This window comes from Strongylocentrotus purpuratus, unplaced genomic scaffold, assembly GCF_000002235.5.
Source record: "Strongylocentrotus purpuratus isolate Spur 01 unplaced genomic scaffold, Spur_5.0 spur5_scaffold_6, whole genome shotgun sequence".
Classification (NCBI taxonomy): Eukaryota; Metazoa; Echinodermata; class Echinoidea; order Camarodonta; family Strongylocentrotidae; genus Strongylocentrotus; species Strongylocentrotus purpuratus.
In genome coordinates this window covers 28,995,971-29,011,566 of record NW_022145612.1, presented here as the reverse complement: position 1 = coordinate 29,011,566, position 15,596 = coordinate 28,995,971, and the positions used below count along the sequence as shown (strand labels likewise).

Genomic DNA, 15,596 nt, shown 5'->3' with positions numbered 1-15,596 from the left:
TTATCTTCTGAGTACTTATCTGTATATTGGTCATATCGATGTATTCAAGTTTGATTAATAAAGGCATTATTATTATGTGCAGAGCATATCTCTGTGTACATTGTTGTACTTGTATCAGTGTCCTGGCATGTTAACAAGAGTATTCAGTAACAATATAGTAAAAGGGACTTGGTAACATTGTTCAGATGAGAGAAAATGGTGCTAAGGTAGTGACTTCAATGATAGATGTACAATTAAAGATATCTGAAAGTTTGAGTTAAAACAGACCATTACTAATGATAAACATTGGGAATAACTGATCTGATTGATTCCTTAATTCTCCCAACTATATTATTACAATTTATTTAATTTTAGGTGAATGTAAATCGTCCCCAAAGCAATAAATGGGCTCTATATACCATGCCAGACATTTAAGTGTTGAAAGATTTATAAAGCCTGTCTTATGTCTTGTTTTCATGGAAAACGGTTGGGAATATTCCAAAATGGTTGGGAGAATTTACTGGTAGAGGGTGTTGCACAGTGCTCCTTCAAAGAAAACCATAAATATCTTTGTGGTTTGAGCATTTTTTCAGGATTTTTGCATGTTGGAGGGTTAGTACAGTAGAAGGGATATAAAAAGTAACATTTTATACAAAAATTATGCAGTTTTTTCATCAAACTTCAAAAAGAGTGGGGCGAATGCTTCCATCTAATTCTGAATGAGAGATGCTCTGACATAGGTTTAGGGTTGTAATTGCTTTTATTTCATGGATAAAGATTAAGTTTCAGGGGTGTGTTTCACGAGGAGTTAGATTGATTTTAAGTTGGACTCGGCTATGGCAGACCATTCATGCCACTGGTTGCTCTCACTTTTGGTCTCTCGATTATAATCTTTAGATTCTATTTTTTCCTTCCATGATGAACTATCAAAAAGGTAAATTCTGTACATTTGTGACCATGATTTGTACGTCCCTTGAGAAACCAATGCCGGGAATGGTGAGAGCAAACGGTGGCATTAACGGCCTGCCATAGTTAAGTCCAACTTAAATCTTAGTCTTTGTGAAACACTTCCCAGGTTAGGTATAGTGTTTGGTCCAGGGTTAGTAAAGGTTATTGACCACAAAGGATCTTTTGTTTGATATATTTGATTATCTTTATTTATTTATTAATTTATTTATTTTACTAATTTGTTCATTTGGTCGCCGGAATGTATGTGTTGTACATATTAATATGCCCAATTGAATTCTCGTAGTACTTTGTTCCTTCCCACTTTCTTTTTGACGTAGATATCATTATATGTGTTTCTACTCTCATTAATAAAATGAGGATAATCATATCTTTTTAAAGGATATATTGACATACTACCTTACTTCAATGCAAGTCGAGAAAAAGGTGCTATTCGATGGTCTACTCTTTTGTTTCAAGATGGAGGTTGTGTAAATATGGTAGAATTTATCATAATCAAGTCACTATCTCTGCTTCTTTTCATATCATAGTATCGGGCAACCCTTGACGATTGACTGAACAGTGGTCAATTTTGGTGATGTGACGTCAAAGCCTATTTGCGCCAACTACGCCGAAGACGTTGAATACATGACAATCTTGTGTCTGATTACAACCATCATATATTGGAATCACACTACAAATATTCATATACATGTGATTTGAAGGCTGAATGTTTTACGTAACAAAAGAAAAGAAAGTTTGAAAGTTGATTTGTGTCTCCTTCGTGTTCCTTGTCGCCTGTATCCTTCGCCTATCGCGCAAAGTTGGGCTTAGACTCGCAAACATTTATTCATAACTATGCATTCAACAGAAGAAAAAAAACAGATAATGTATGTTTTTCAAGCTTGTTTATTATTGTAAAACATGTTGGTCTTAAAAGTATAATATTATTTTGGACGAGGAAAGACTTTGATTTGGCGCAAGTGGGTTTTAACCTGGTCGTCTGCACAGTCAACCATGAAGAGTTGACCTACAAAAATGGTAAATAAAAAAAGTTCTTACTGGAAAAATGGACTTTCTTGTTAATGTAAAATAGTTCCAAAAATGTACAGTTCTTCGTTCAAACAATACGACATTTTAAAAGCATTATTTATTTGTTTGGACTTGCACTGTATAATTGAAACGGTTGCGATTCCTCACTCAATGGTATTTTGATCAGGCGTTGTTAGCTAAATTGAATAACAATGTCACTACATTTGAGGACATCAATAACTAAGGTGCCCCACCCCCGTGATCTATTTTCAAAGAGCACAGCCAGAGACTAGCATTTCATTATCATCATAATCGAAGTGACCCGTCGTTTACATAATGTTGTTTTCAATGTGTGTTTGTTTTTGTTTGTTTCTGTTTGTTCGATGAGGTCTTATCTTATTTGTAGGCTCCCTGTCAAGATATTGCAGAAGGTATAATGATTTGGATTGTTTGTTCACTATCTTATTGACTCGATAACTAGATAAACCCTGAAGGCTCATCTGATTATAGATCTGGGGATCAAAAGGTCATATAAATGAAGAAAACATGATGAACCAGAGATAACAAGTTTGTACCTCCATCACTAAAACCATGGCTTTTTTAATCCTACGAAGCACAACAAATTCTAAATAACCTCCCACTCGTCTATTTTTGTCTTTCTTTCTCTTCCCCTCCTTGTTTTGGCTAAGATTGTTTTCTTATCATTGCTGTAGACGTATCGGATAAGTCTGGAGGGGGTGCGGTGTGACAAGATTTTCGTAATCGGCAGGTGTGTAGGTCTCGTTTAAAGAAAACAACAACAAAGGCTCCCTTAACGTAGGAGGTCAGGCCACGTGAGCTTGATTAGTAAACAAAACAAAATATTCTCTTATTGTGGTTTATAGATTGCCTCTCGGTGTCATTAAGCGTTTTAATGACAGTATGAAGCCAAATGACTCTTGCGTTGAAAAAACACAATAACATTCATACGGAATTTATAAGTTTTCAAATAGTTTGACTTTGAACAATATGTGACGTACGATGTTCAAAATGTGGTAACACGTAGTTAAAATTTGGGACGTCATAGGATGGGCTAAGATTCGTTGAAACATTTCAAAATCATAATGGTTAATGATATATAGGCCTAACTATGAAATAGAATAGGCAAATATCTTTAGGGAACAAAATAGAATGACTCTAGTAGCTCTTTATACTATCAATACATTGTATTACAGAAAACGTGTTAACGCGTTTCGGCTTATTGTTAGCCCTTTGCAAATATTCTTTTCAGTCATCCTTTGCATCTTTAAAAATCGATTTAACTAAAGACAATTTCTGAAGACATGTTATGCGATACAATATTCCACTCCCCCCCCCCCCCCCTCCCACACACATACAATGGCCAGTTCTTGATTATCGGTTTTGAAGTACAAAAGGATGAGGAAAACAACAGATACTTTGGAACGCGTCAAGAGCACTTAAGAATCGGAGACCAGTCCCTTTTTTCTGCTTTGAATCTTATTCTCACATTTGTTCAAAATGATTTGGAACGTGAGCATCGTAACCGTGGTCACCATCTTGCCCGTCATTAAGAGGATCGTCCATGGCTCAACTTGCACTTAATGCATCTATGTCAATTTATTGATTTTAATGTCCTCTGTTTTGCGCGCATTTTACCATGCCCATTGAAAGGGAAGTTTTCAATTTCTCAATAATGAAACAAAAATACATATGAAATGTTAAACTTTAAATTTAAAAAAAGAATTGGTAATAAGCTGTAGGCTGAACTAAAATTTTGAGTAATATTTGTCAATATTAGTGCAATAAAAACGTATTTTTTTAGCTATGATTGTAGAATAAATGTAGTAGGCCTACATTTCTAACTTTCAATTTATAGGAAAATATTGTAAATTATTTGCCAAATGCGCTGCTTGGATTCAAACAATACGAATTTCAGCAAGTTTAAATAATTGAATTCGGTTTATAGTCATCCGCTCATCATATATATACTTCTACTTCTATACTTCTTGAAAAAATTGTCTTCGTTTCTCCACCCCCCCCCCCCCCTTTTTTTTTTCTTCACTCTCCCTCTCTCTTTCTCTCTCAATCTCGTTAAGGATGTATTTCCTTCTTCATTCTTCCTGTTGCATTAATGATTAAGCGAGTTTTGAAACTAACGTAGTGCAGTTTATCCACAATTACAACTATGATTTGGTTGTGTCCTTCTTCTTTTACCAATTAAGCTATCGTGGATATTTCTGGGTGTATTACGGTAGCGGTGTTGGCTCGCTGTCCTCGCATAATGGAGCTGCTCTAGTTCTGGCTACCATGAAGACTGGTTGTATACTTCCTGCCCCGCAAGTAACCTAAATGGTTATTACATGTGTCCTGTCTTTTTTGTCCTTCTTAGAAATATGAAAATGACTATACCTCGCTTTTTATTGTTTAGTAATGAAGGCCGAACAATGTAAGCTACCAAATTAATAAGCCTACTTTGTTACGAGACCAATGGTTTGCGCACTTTATGATGAAGAATCGAAAACTGATGCCCTATAATATTAATATAATAATAATTATAGGCATTTCTATAGCGCCGTCTATCAAGAAATTCTATTCCGAGGCGCATTTATTATTACCCCGGCTTTAGCCTAGCTGCCATTACGGCGCTCCAGCATTTCAAGGAATTAATTCCTGCCAGGTACCCATTTACATCACCTGGGTTGAGTGTGGCAAATGTAGATCAATGTCTTGCCAAAGGACATTAGTGCCGCGGCGGGACTTGAACCGGTGACCTTGTGATCGACAGTTGCCTACTAGGCCTAATTAAGTTAATGTGAGACTGCGTCACCAACCGGTGCGATCTTTGACGTACCATTGTGGAATACAACCTGAAAAATACAAACACCGCTTAATTCCTTGCATATGCTCTTTCTTAATAATTATGACGTCTCGCATGCAACGCCGACATGATTCACTTTAATTCGCTTTTGCCACGACACTTTCACTTTCTCGGTATATATGCTTTGGGTAAAGGGTAAAAACATAGATGAATATATTTATAGATGCACGGGTTATAGATTAAGGAAAACATGGCAGGAGTACTAATGTAGTGAAGGAGGCGCATCAAACCCAATTCAATAGGTACAAAAGTAATTATTGATTTCGTGAAGGGGGTGTTTGTGACTATCCGCCTTAATCAATATAGTCTTGTAAATAGATTGTAGGTTCCTCTACACAAAAAACACTGTTAGGCAGTATTCCAAGATGGCAAGCTATCTACAAGCTCCCCATCTTAGATGGACATCGTACATCGTCATCATCCTGTCCGTCATCACGAGGATCAGCCATGGCTCAACCTGCACCTCCTCATACGCTTACATGCAGAGTGACACGGAATCGGATCGGGATATGATGCTTGATAATCATCTAGCGAGAAATATCACAGGAGTACGATCTCCGGGAGAATGTCTGACGATATGCCTACGACATGGTGCCGAGTGCCAGTCCATCAACTTTGCGTCGGACCTCCAACTGTGTCACGTCAATGACGCAACGAAATCCAGTTACGCCAATGATTTTGTATCTAGTGATGGTTTCAATTATTACGAACCCTCATCTTCGTCGCATTGGCTGGTATGCATGCCTGATCATACTTTAGATTAAATTTTGTGCAAGCTGTGACAATCATAATTGCTGTTAAAAACGCATTTGATTGACTGTTTGATTGATGGATTGTTGGATTTATATCATACGACAAGTACTTTTATGTCTACAACCACTTGAACTATGACAGAAGGCCTTTTGCCACAGTTATTTCGTTAACCTTGTTTTCCCCTGGCGTTCCAGTGGTTGTATTATCTTTTTCTATAATGGCTCACTTGTGCTTTTTCTGATTTCGTATATATTTTCTTTATTGCCAAATCAAACAAGTTCGTGCCAAGTACATTCCCTTGAATTAATGGCGTCTGGGATTACTTCCAAAGGATCTGCTCGTGCATCAATGACCGCAATTAAAATAACACCTCGTGTACAATAGACATAAAATGTATCTGTTTATTGTAATTATTGCTGTCTATTTAATGTAAAGGTAAATTTGAAATACAACTGTATGACATTATCGTGTGACCATGCTTAAGGTTGCACTGATCTATTTTCTTGTTTTCAAGGGTCGAAATGATATATATTACAATAACAAATCTCAGCTGTTGAGGAAAGTTTTATCCGAAATAATGTTATGAGCAATATTGTGGGCTTTTTCATTTCAAGGACATTCTATTATTGTGAAAATTGTAATATGTTTAGACATAACGGCCCGAATTCACAAAGGAGGTTTGTCGACAAACTTAGGTTTATGTACGTCATATGACGAGTTTTGACGCATTTTTTTTTTACAAAACTAGGTTTGTAAAAACGCGTCAAAACGCGTCATATGACGTACATAAACCTGGGTTTGTCGACAAACCTCCTTTGAGAATTCGGGCCAACGTCTTTGTGTACGGTATTCGGGTACAACTATGTTTAATTTCGTGTACTATGGTACTGAAGAGCTGTTAATGTATAAGATACGAATAATCATACATGTATTTTTGTTTTGATACACTTGAATTGTAGGATACTCAAGTATACTGCAGTGATGCCGATGATACATGTCACAATGGAGCTACCTGTACGGAGTATTGCCATCCTCCCTGGTTCAAATGCGACTGCCCTTCAGACTTCATGGGAGAACACTGCACACTTTGTGAGTGCTTACCTAATTTTCTCACGTCAAAATGCAGCCAAGGTTTGCGATCTTTACTAGTTGAGAGAGTCTTTGAGTTTTAGGAACAGATTCTTCCACACTTTCCTTTATTAATCAATGTAGCCAAATTCGATGGGATGATGAATAGAAAACAGTATATCAAATTGGACCTTTTGGACAATGACATGATGTTAAACGCGAAAGGCAATGTGTATTACGATGTTCTAGATCCATCCATAGTTCCTCAACCCTTTATCGTAATACTAAACTGTCAGCCATAATTTAGAAGGAAATAAAAAGCATATGAAGATAGGGGGTTATCGATTGAGCTCTGGGATGAATCTTCAAGTCTAAGCCAAAAAGATGTTGATATGTTTGTTGTTCGTTTCCTCAGAATGTCCGCCTAATTCCATCAAAGGCTAAATATTAGTCTTTTTCTTTGTTATTCTAATTCATTTCATACGTAGCTGTTCAAACAATTTCGTATTTTTATATTGATTATTCAGCGGTGCATTATGATGGCATAGCCTCCACGTGCAAGGAGTATTACGATGCTGGTCATACTACTAGCGGAGTGTTACAAATCAACCCAGGCGGATCAGGAGCTTTCGATGTCTACTGTGATATGGACAATGATGGAGGCGGTTGGACAATATTCCAGGTTTGTGTTATCTTGAGTCTACTGTAATCTACAGTAACAAAGCATAACGATCAATCACATTGAGGGTAGCATTGCATCTTTATCGTGATTTTTGGTAGTTGGGAACATTCCAACCTCACTCTTTCTTTCTCTATCTCTCTTTCTCTCTCTCTATTCTTTTTCTCCATAATTTACCTCATTTGTTACCACACGAGCGGAAATAACACTTGTCAATGCATTGTAATATCAAATGGGCCACTTCTTGAGGTCTTTGTTAGCGGATGAACAGGGGGCCCTTGTGCCCGCTGGCTACGCCTATAAAAACACATGATTATTACATTGTATATTAAGTTGCTAGGGGAAAGTAACTTGTACCCAAAACAGGCCTTTCGAAGTCACTAGATATTTCAACATTAATACAATACTTGTTTTTTTTATAATTTTTTTCTTCTTCAAGTATTCGATACTACGATACCAAGATTGTAATTATATTTGCATGCAATTATGTTGGAATGCATACAATAACCCATTGGTCAATGTGTTTTTATGATTTCTTTTTGCATGTCTTTATTTTGTATTCTTAGAAACGATTAGACGGTTCTGTGGAGTTCTATCGGACATGGTCGGACTATGTGAATGGGTTTGGTTCGGTCAGCGGGGAGTATTGGCTGGGGCTTGAGAAGATATACCGTCTGGCTTCAGGCACTGTGAATCTGCGAATAGACTTGCAAGATTGGAGCAACACCTGGTATTACGCCAGATACTACTATTACAGCCACGCTAGCAACGACCAGTAAGTGTCTTAGTTTGGTTGGTTGGTTTAGTTTAGTTTTGTTACGTTGCAATTGTTCTTACTTCAGTTGAGGGACTTGCTCATTCGATGATTAGTCGATCAATATTGTTTATCTTATACTTGATAGCTAAGGAAACAATGTTATGGTGAACGATGAAGACCATTGTTTAAGATCACTGTACGTTGACTCAAACCAGGGGGGTGTTTCACAAAGATCCTAAGTTGAACTTATCTCAAAGTTGGACTTAAAAATTATGGAAAGCCATTAGCATCTTTGAAAATATTTTGTAAAAGTTATCTTAAATGGCATAAAATGTTGATTCAAATCATTCATATTTTCTATTATCATGGGAGATTCTATGTTCTTGATGTGAAATTTATGAAAAGTCTAAAATACTTCAATTTCTGCTTTTGAATATATTTCATTTTAAGGCTCCAATGGCTGTCCATAATTTTTAAGTCCAACTTAGTTTTAAGTTCTACTTAGGATCTTTGTGAAACACCCCCCAGGCTATCATTATGGTCTCCATTAGTATCACATTGAAGAAGAGAATATTGTGTATTCAGAGCGTTTCGGCACAAATTCAACAAATTTGTCGATTTCTTGCCAGAATTGTCCAGTATCTGTAACTGATTATCGTCTTACCATGAATAAATAATCATTTCTTGATACATTATTTCCCCTTAATTAATGTATAATAATTATTATCATAATCATTATAATAAAAAGTAAAGCAATAATAATACCAAGATATTATATGTATATACCACGTATACATTATCTACTTGTCACATCTCCTAATAAAGAGTAAAATCAGACGAGCAATGAACCAGAAAGGAATTTCATTGTCTTTGGGGGGGAGGGGGAGGGGGGTTCTCCAGAATTATTATGTAAATACTTCAGTCGCAGATTATTCACGCATCTGTGTCTCTTCTTACAGTTACCGGGGCTACTTCTGGGGTTACTATGGAGATGCTAGTGATTCGTTGTCCTACCACAATGGCGCGCAGTTCTCGACCTATGACGCAGATCACGACTCGTGGGGCAGTAACTGTGCCTACAGTTACCACGGTGCATGGTGGTACAATGCATGTTTTCATAGTAATCTTAACGCTTACTATGTGGATGGAGGAACCGCATCGAATTCTGATGCTAATTCGGCTTCTTGGTACCATCTTCATGGATATAACTATGGTATGATGCGGACCGAAATGAAAGTGCGCAGTTAGGATGTACACCAGTTGTACTATTTATCTCTCCTCCACGACATTGATTTGTTCACAGACACCCCTAATCAAAAACATTCTTAATAAATTGGTCACTATAGCTTTCTTATATAATTAGAACGTCAAATTGGAAATTAAAGTAGGATCTAAATCGACTTCGGAGACCTACGGGATGTCTCGCTGTTCAATATTTATTTATGATGATTTTGATCTTACTCTAGTAGAGTGAAGTTAATATCTCTCTTTGGATCGGTTGTTTACCAATACCGTACATGCTTTATATAAATAAACGTTGATAAAGCGATAGTAAGTTGTACTTTGATCTTTTGATGTCACTTTTCACCATGTTCAGCCGCAGACTAATCTGATAAAGACGATATCATACTACATGTACATGCTAATTAACCTTGATGGGTGATAGAGGTTTCTCTAAAGAGATTCATGAATAGTCATTGAAAGGCCCTGTAATATATGATACGGTATTATTGATTTAATCTCCCCACACTTAATCTCCTCTCATCAAATGTATATCTATAATCAATAATACACTACAATCAATCTAAAGCGATGGGTAGATTTTTTTTTAAATACCTCAGTATAGTCATTATATGTAGCGACAATAGATATGTAATAGATTTCTGCTTTTTTATAAGTCGTGTGTATGTTGGAGGGCGCGAGACACACACATCTTTCTGGCATGTTTATCAAAAAGAGATAACGCAGGTAATATATCTAATAAATACAATTCTTATACCATTTCCATTCCATGAGTAAAAACTTCGAAACACATACAAAGAAACCTAAATAACACAATATCTTAACGGAGAGTACGTGTAAATATGTAGAGTATAATTGTAAATACATTAATATCTTATATTTCTTTTAGATTATACCTCTGCACCATTTTTTTAACGGAATATATCATTTTTGCTTCAAGCGCTGACAAGAAAATATCTTGAAATCTTTGAAACAAGCATATAGTAATGTTTAATATGTCATTCTATGTCAACTAAAGTGTTTTTGGATTGAATAAAATGCAATGTGATATAACCTTGTGTTTGTTTCCATATATTTGTTTAATTAATTTTTACTCGATCCTCTCATGACTTTTGATTCAACATGTAACACTTTCAGCTTTTTATGTAACACGTTGATTGTGGGTACGGGAATATATAATGATGATGATAATAATAATAATTTAGAGAATACAAAAATAATAATAATACTAATAATAGTAAAATCATAAAACATTTATAAAGCGCAGAAACTATGCAAAGATATTTACTGCGTTCAACAGCTCCTGATGTGTGTAAATCTACAATATAAAGTTGAATGGAAAAAGAGATGTGCTTTTAGTTTTTATTTTAAAGTACTCAACGATGATGATTTCCTAATTCTTAGCTGTAAGTTATTCCACAGTTTGGGGCCTGCGCATGCAAATAATCGATCTCTCAAAGTTATTTTGTTTTATGTGATGGGGTTTGAAATAATGGTGTATCTTTGAAACTGCGCAGGATGTGGGTTTTTTGTGAGACTTAGTGTTAACAATTCTTCAACACAACTAGGGACATGACCCAGTAGCGCTTCAGAGACAGTCAACAAAATGTTGATTGGTATTCTTTGGCGTACTGGTATCCAGTGCAGATCTCTTAAAGGGGTGGGATCCGTGAAAAATTAGAGCAACCATAGCAAAAGGATAAACATTGGCAACATTTTGATCTTTTGTCCTTACCAGGTTCTACAAGTAAAACATTTATGAAAGTTCCAATAAACTCCAATGATATAACATAATACACGCGCCTCAAAAGTGTTTTGCACTTTTATTACCCTGGCTTTGATAGCCGTTACCAGAGCCGCATAGTTTCTAAAGAGAAATATAATATGGGGGAAAAAAAACCTTGGTCGAGAAGAATGACACCTGTATATTAAATCCCTTGTCTATGGACATGCGCTCCAGGAAGAGATTCGAGCCCCAACCTCTCGATAGAGAGTCAAAGTAAATGGGGCACTATTCATCGTTTCTCGACTCCATCTTGTTTATAGCATTGTATTTATTCTCTCACCGATCTTTCCGCGATTATTTTAAGTATAGCTCATAGCTTCCTGGGAAGCAACTTTAATTTTTTTTAAATTAATTTCACCATCCATTCCTTCTTCTTTCTGATTCCGGGCCAATCAGTTGTTATCAAGGTTAGACTGACCTGTAAGAACAATGTGATGCCGGGTCGGAAAAAATGAACTCCGACCATGCGCCGACCTGGATAACGAAGTAAGCATCAACCAAATAAAGACTTGTTTACGGACAACAAATGATTTCGTATCATGGGATGTTATTTAACCAGGTGTACTCAATGATTTATCGATAAACAAGATTTCAAAAGGCGTCTGTGAAATGGTAATATTGAAGATGGCAAGGGGTAACGTAGGATAGAGCTCTATTAAAAAGAAATAATGTGTATAATATACATGATGTGGGGATTCATAGAACCATACACTCTGTGTGTATTCCAAAGCTAAGAATGTCCAAATATCGCACAATGTTACGTTCGCAATTTCGTTGCTTCACAGAACCTCAAAACCTTTACAATGATTATTTTTAGTCAGAGAGAAACTATAGTCAAGCCACTATGATTCTGAGATTTAATCTTTTCATTTTTCTCAATTACAAAAACTGATTGAGATACAGCATTAGGCAAGTTAGAAATGCTTTGTAAATATTGTTTCTGCCCTTGTCTCTCGCTCTTCCCTGTATCGTATCTCTCCCTTTTTTTTAATTTCCCCTTGTGCATATTCCTCTTTGTAAAAAGAAAAAAAAACAGAGTTATTTGAAAGCGAAGATTGTATGACGTCTTAAAATGACATGTATTTGTGTACCGCTGCTATGCTTTATCCACAGATCAGCGAAAAGTATATATATATATATAGGAAATAAAATGTCGTATCTCCGGTAATCCGATTGAGAACTGTCTGTTTTCTTGTTATTAGAATAACACCACAGCAACTGATAACGCTATCTATATTCTACAAGTAAATAACGAAGGTCGAACAAAATTTCAGAATCTCAAGGTTTCGGTGGAAAGGAACCATTCCATTTATTTCCCCCCTTGGTTTATATAGAATCCAATACCGCCAAATCTTTAGTCCATTTGACGTAAAATTACACCCACCCCCACCCCCAATTAATATTTTTTTTTTTTTTTTAATTTAGCTATCCCAAAACTTGTGAAAAAGTCTTAATGATGGATTAGATTTGTGATAACATTTCCTATAAAAATATGTTCTTCATTTTATAGTTTATCATCATTTTTTGCGATTCATATTTGTTTTCACACACAACTCTCTACTTTGAAATGTCCTTTGATATACAGGTACATGTCGCTTTGCATTCGTTCTTTCTAAATCTTATTATCAATATTTTCATTTTTCTTCCAGTTCCAACGAAATGTTCCTTTTCTCAATATTTTGTTTTCTTTCCATGTTACAAACCTTATATGTAGATCATATCCTTAATTTTCAGTTCTGAATACAATATATAATCAGTATACATTAAAGCATACATAAAGAGATATGAACTTATTTTAAACAGAACTAGCCAGGGCTCCAAGATAAGCAAAACATGATGCCTTGTGAGACCTGACAATTAAGTAGGTGTACTAGCAAAATACATATAATTAGGGAGAACCTGGTGATGCAAAGTATATCAAAGATAAGAGAAAAATGATAGGTAAAGACGAGAGAGAGAGAGAGAGAGAGAGAGATAGAGAGAGAGAGAAAGAGAGGGGGGTTGCAGTGGGAAAGAGTTACAGTTGATTGCACATACCATTGTTAATGAAATAACGATGTTGTCCTTATGTTGACCCCGTCATCTTTTCCTCAGTGGACTATCTTACGTGATGATTAGCTAATAGCTCCTCAATCCATATAGATTGCGTAATATAGAAGCTCTTTGTCAAGCTTAAAGTGTTATTGGACAGATTTTAATCACTTTGAAGATGCTTCGTATATACAAAACTGAAAACAGAGATAGAATAGGAATTTTAACACTAGTGCAAATGACCTCATCTACTTCGGATTGTGCTATGCATTTTGAAAACAAAGCTTTACAACACGGACGAGAATAATGGCTCAGTACATGTTACTCGCAATCTTTATTATAGGAGCTACTTTATTTCTTATGGTAAGTAGTTTATCGGTTAGAAATTTAATTAGTGGAATTCCACTTGAGATTATTCAATTAAGGAATTGTAAATATATTTCTTGTGATTTCTAAAATTCTTTGAATTTTACGCCACATTTCCTAAATCATTTTCATGTTGTTTGTTGTTTGGGGGAGGGGAGGGCTACATTGAAATACATTCTCTCAGATGTTCTGCCAAAGGCAGGCCCACACACACAACAGCCTTCTTTAGTTCTTTCTTCATCCCTCTCTATCTTTAGCCTTCTTCTTCATATTATGTCATATGAACTTTCACCTACCAAGTCGTCTTGGTCTTCATCTTCCCTATGTTCCGCCCATCTGTCTGAGCATGTTATCCCCCGTAAGATGTATCCTATTTAGTTTTTTTGCTTCCGTCTCCAGATTGTTTTTCTCAAACTTCTTTGTACATCAACTCTATCCAGCACTACTTTATTGGTGACCATATTATGCCTCCATCTAAGTCCTTTCATTCATCTCAATATCCGCATTTCCAAACTGTCAACCAACCTTTCCTCTGCTCTCCTAATTGTCCTAGTTTCAGAGCCATACAATGCTACACTCCAAACCAGACAAACTACAGGGGAATAATTGCTGCTTGGGTGAAGTTGTTCCTGTTTTATCGAGCTAACACACCGTTTATAAAAAATATTTAAAAAAGGAAAAGAAATACGCAACTACGCTTCTCTTCACGAAATCATTTATTTTACCATAATTTTATTTAAATAAATATCTTTTATCGCCATCGTACAGTTGACGTATTTGCCTCTAGCAACATCATCGATAGAATTTGAGCTCCAACTTACTTCCTATGACGGTAATACAAGAAAAGCAGATGGTACCTGTTGCGATCCTAAACAAAATGGACTACCTGGTTGTGATTCCCCTTGTGACCCTGGTTTCCATATTTGCCTCGATGATGAGTGAGTTATACAGGGGGTGAGACCTTTTATTAATATACGACATAAGATAAGAAGTAGCAATGAATCACGTTCCGGTACTTAAATCTCAATATAAAAAATGTAAATTATTCAAAATATCCGTTCACGAAGTGTCTATTCAACGCGTAGTTAGCATACGTACGTGTGACATTTACATGCTCTGTATTGGTGGCTGGTTCTATTTTTCTTATTGGAACAGTAAGCCTATAATCCTTAAAAAATGGAAATTAATGTAAAGAAACATTCATAGTTAAAAAATAATACCAATGTGTAGTGGCGACATGGAGAACATGTTGCAACAAGAGCAACTTTTTTTAAATCAAACACGAAAATGCAAATGCTATGTAGAAAAGAAGACACCATGACAATAAAATTGCATTTTGCAGGATCTCGCTTTCTACTTACCTCACATTAAGCTGTACCGTGCATCCCTTAATCGCATAATCATAAGAAAAGGAAGTATCTTCAAGTTTTCAAAGGGATAAAAACATGCTTTCATATGAAAACAAATAAAAGGATAATTAAATAATAGTATAAGAGATTCCTTCGTCCAAACTTGGCCGGTTCCAAACGTCTTTATTATGTTTGCTGTATGACTTGAGACGAAAGATTTCCGATTTACATCTTTCTTTCCTTTTCTCAGCTCTCTTACATGTTCTTATTTTGATGCAACCACCGGGCAGATTGATGAGGATGTCACAGATATTACTTTCGAACCCGATTCGCTTGGACTGCTTCCTAATCCGATTTTAGTCACTATTGATAAATGGCCGGTAGGTATAATATAATCATCAGGAAAGTGATAAGATAACAAAGTATCCGGAGGACCCATAATTATTAGACCATTATGTTAATTTGTTTTAAAGATTGGGGTTTAACCATGTTCTCAAATATCCTTTTGAAAGTGGCATTTTCACCCAAGTTGCGGAAAACCATGACGGGATTTTTGAATGACATGCATATATCGAGAGGAGAACCATTTTAACAGGGACTAGTTTTCTTGTGTCTATCCTCGGGCCCTAGTAGAATTTATTTCTTACTTCCCTTGTATCTTTATATTTTTTAATTTCCCCTGGAATTTAATCAAAATGAATGATTTAATAATACATCACTAAGACATTTGA

The 15,596-nt window shown here is 35.9% G+C and overlaps 1 protein-coding gene across 1 annotated transcript; it reads left to right on the top strand.

Annotated features, from left to right (window-relative positions):
- The first annotated feature begins 5,165 nt into the window (after positions 1-5,165).
- LOC582445 (microfibril-associated glycoprotein 4) lies at positions 5,166-10,386 on the top strand. Its single transcript, XM_782395.5, has 5 exons — positions 5,166-5,568; positions 6,547-6,676; positions 7,183-7,337; positions 7,901-8,109; positions 9,051-10,386. The coding sequence occupies exons 1-5, from the start codon at positions 5,200-5,202 to the stop codon at positions 9,337-9,339; spliced, it is 1,152 nt and encodes a 383-aa protein (XP_787488.4). The 5' UTR covers positions 5,166-5,199; the 3' UTR covers positions 9,340-10,386.
- Positions 10,387-15,596: the final 5,210 nt, after the last annotated feature.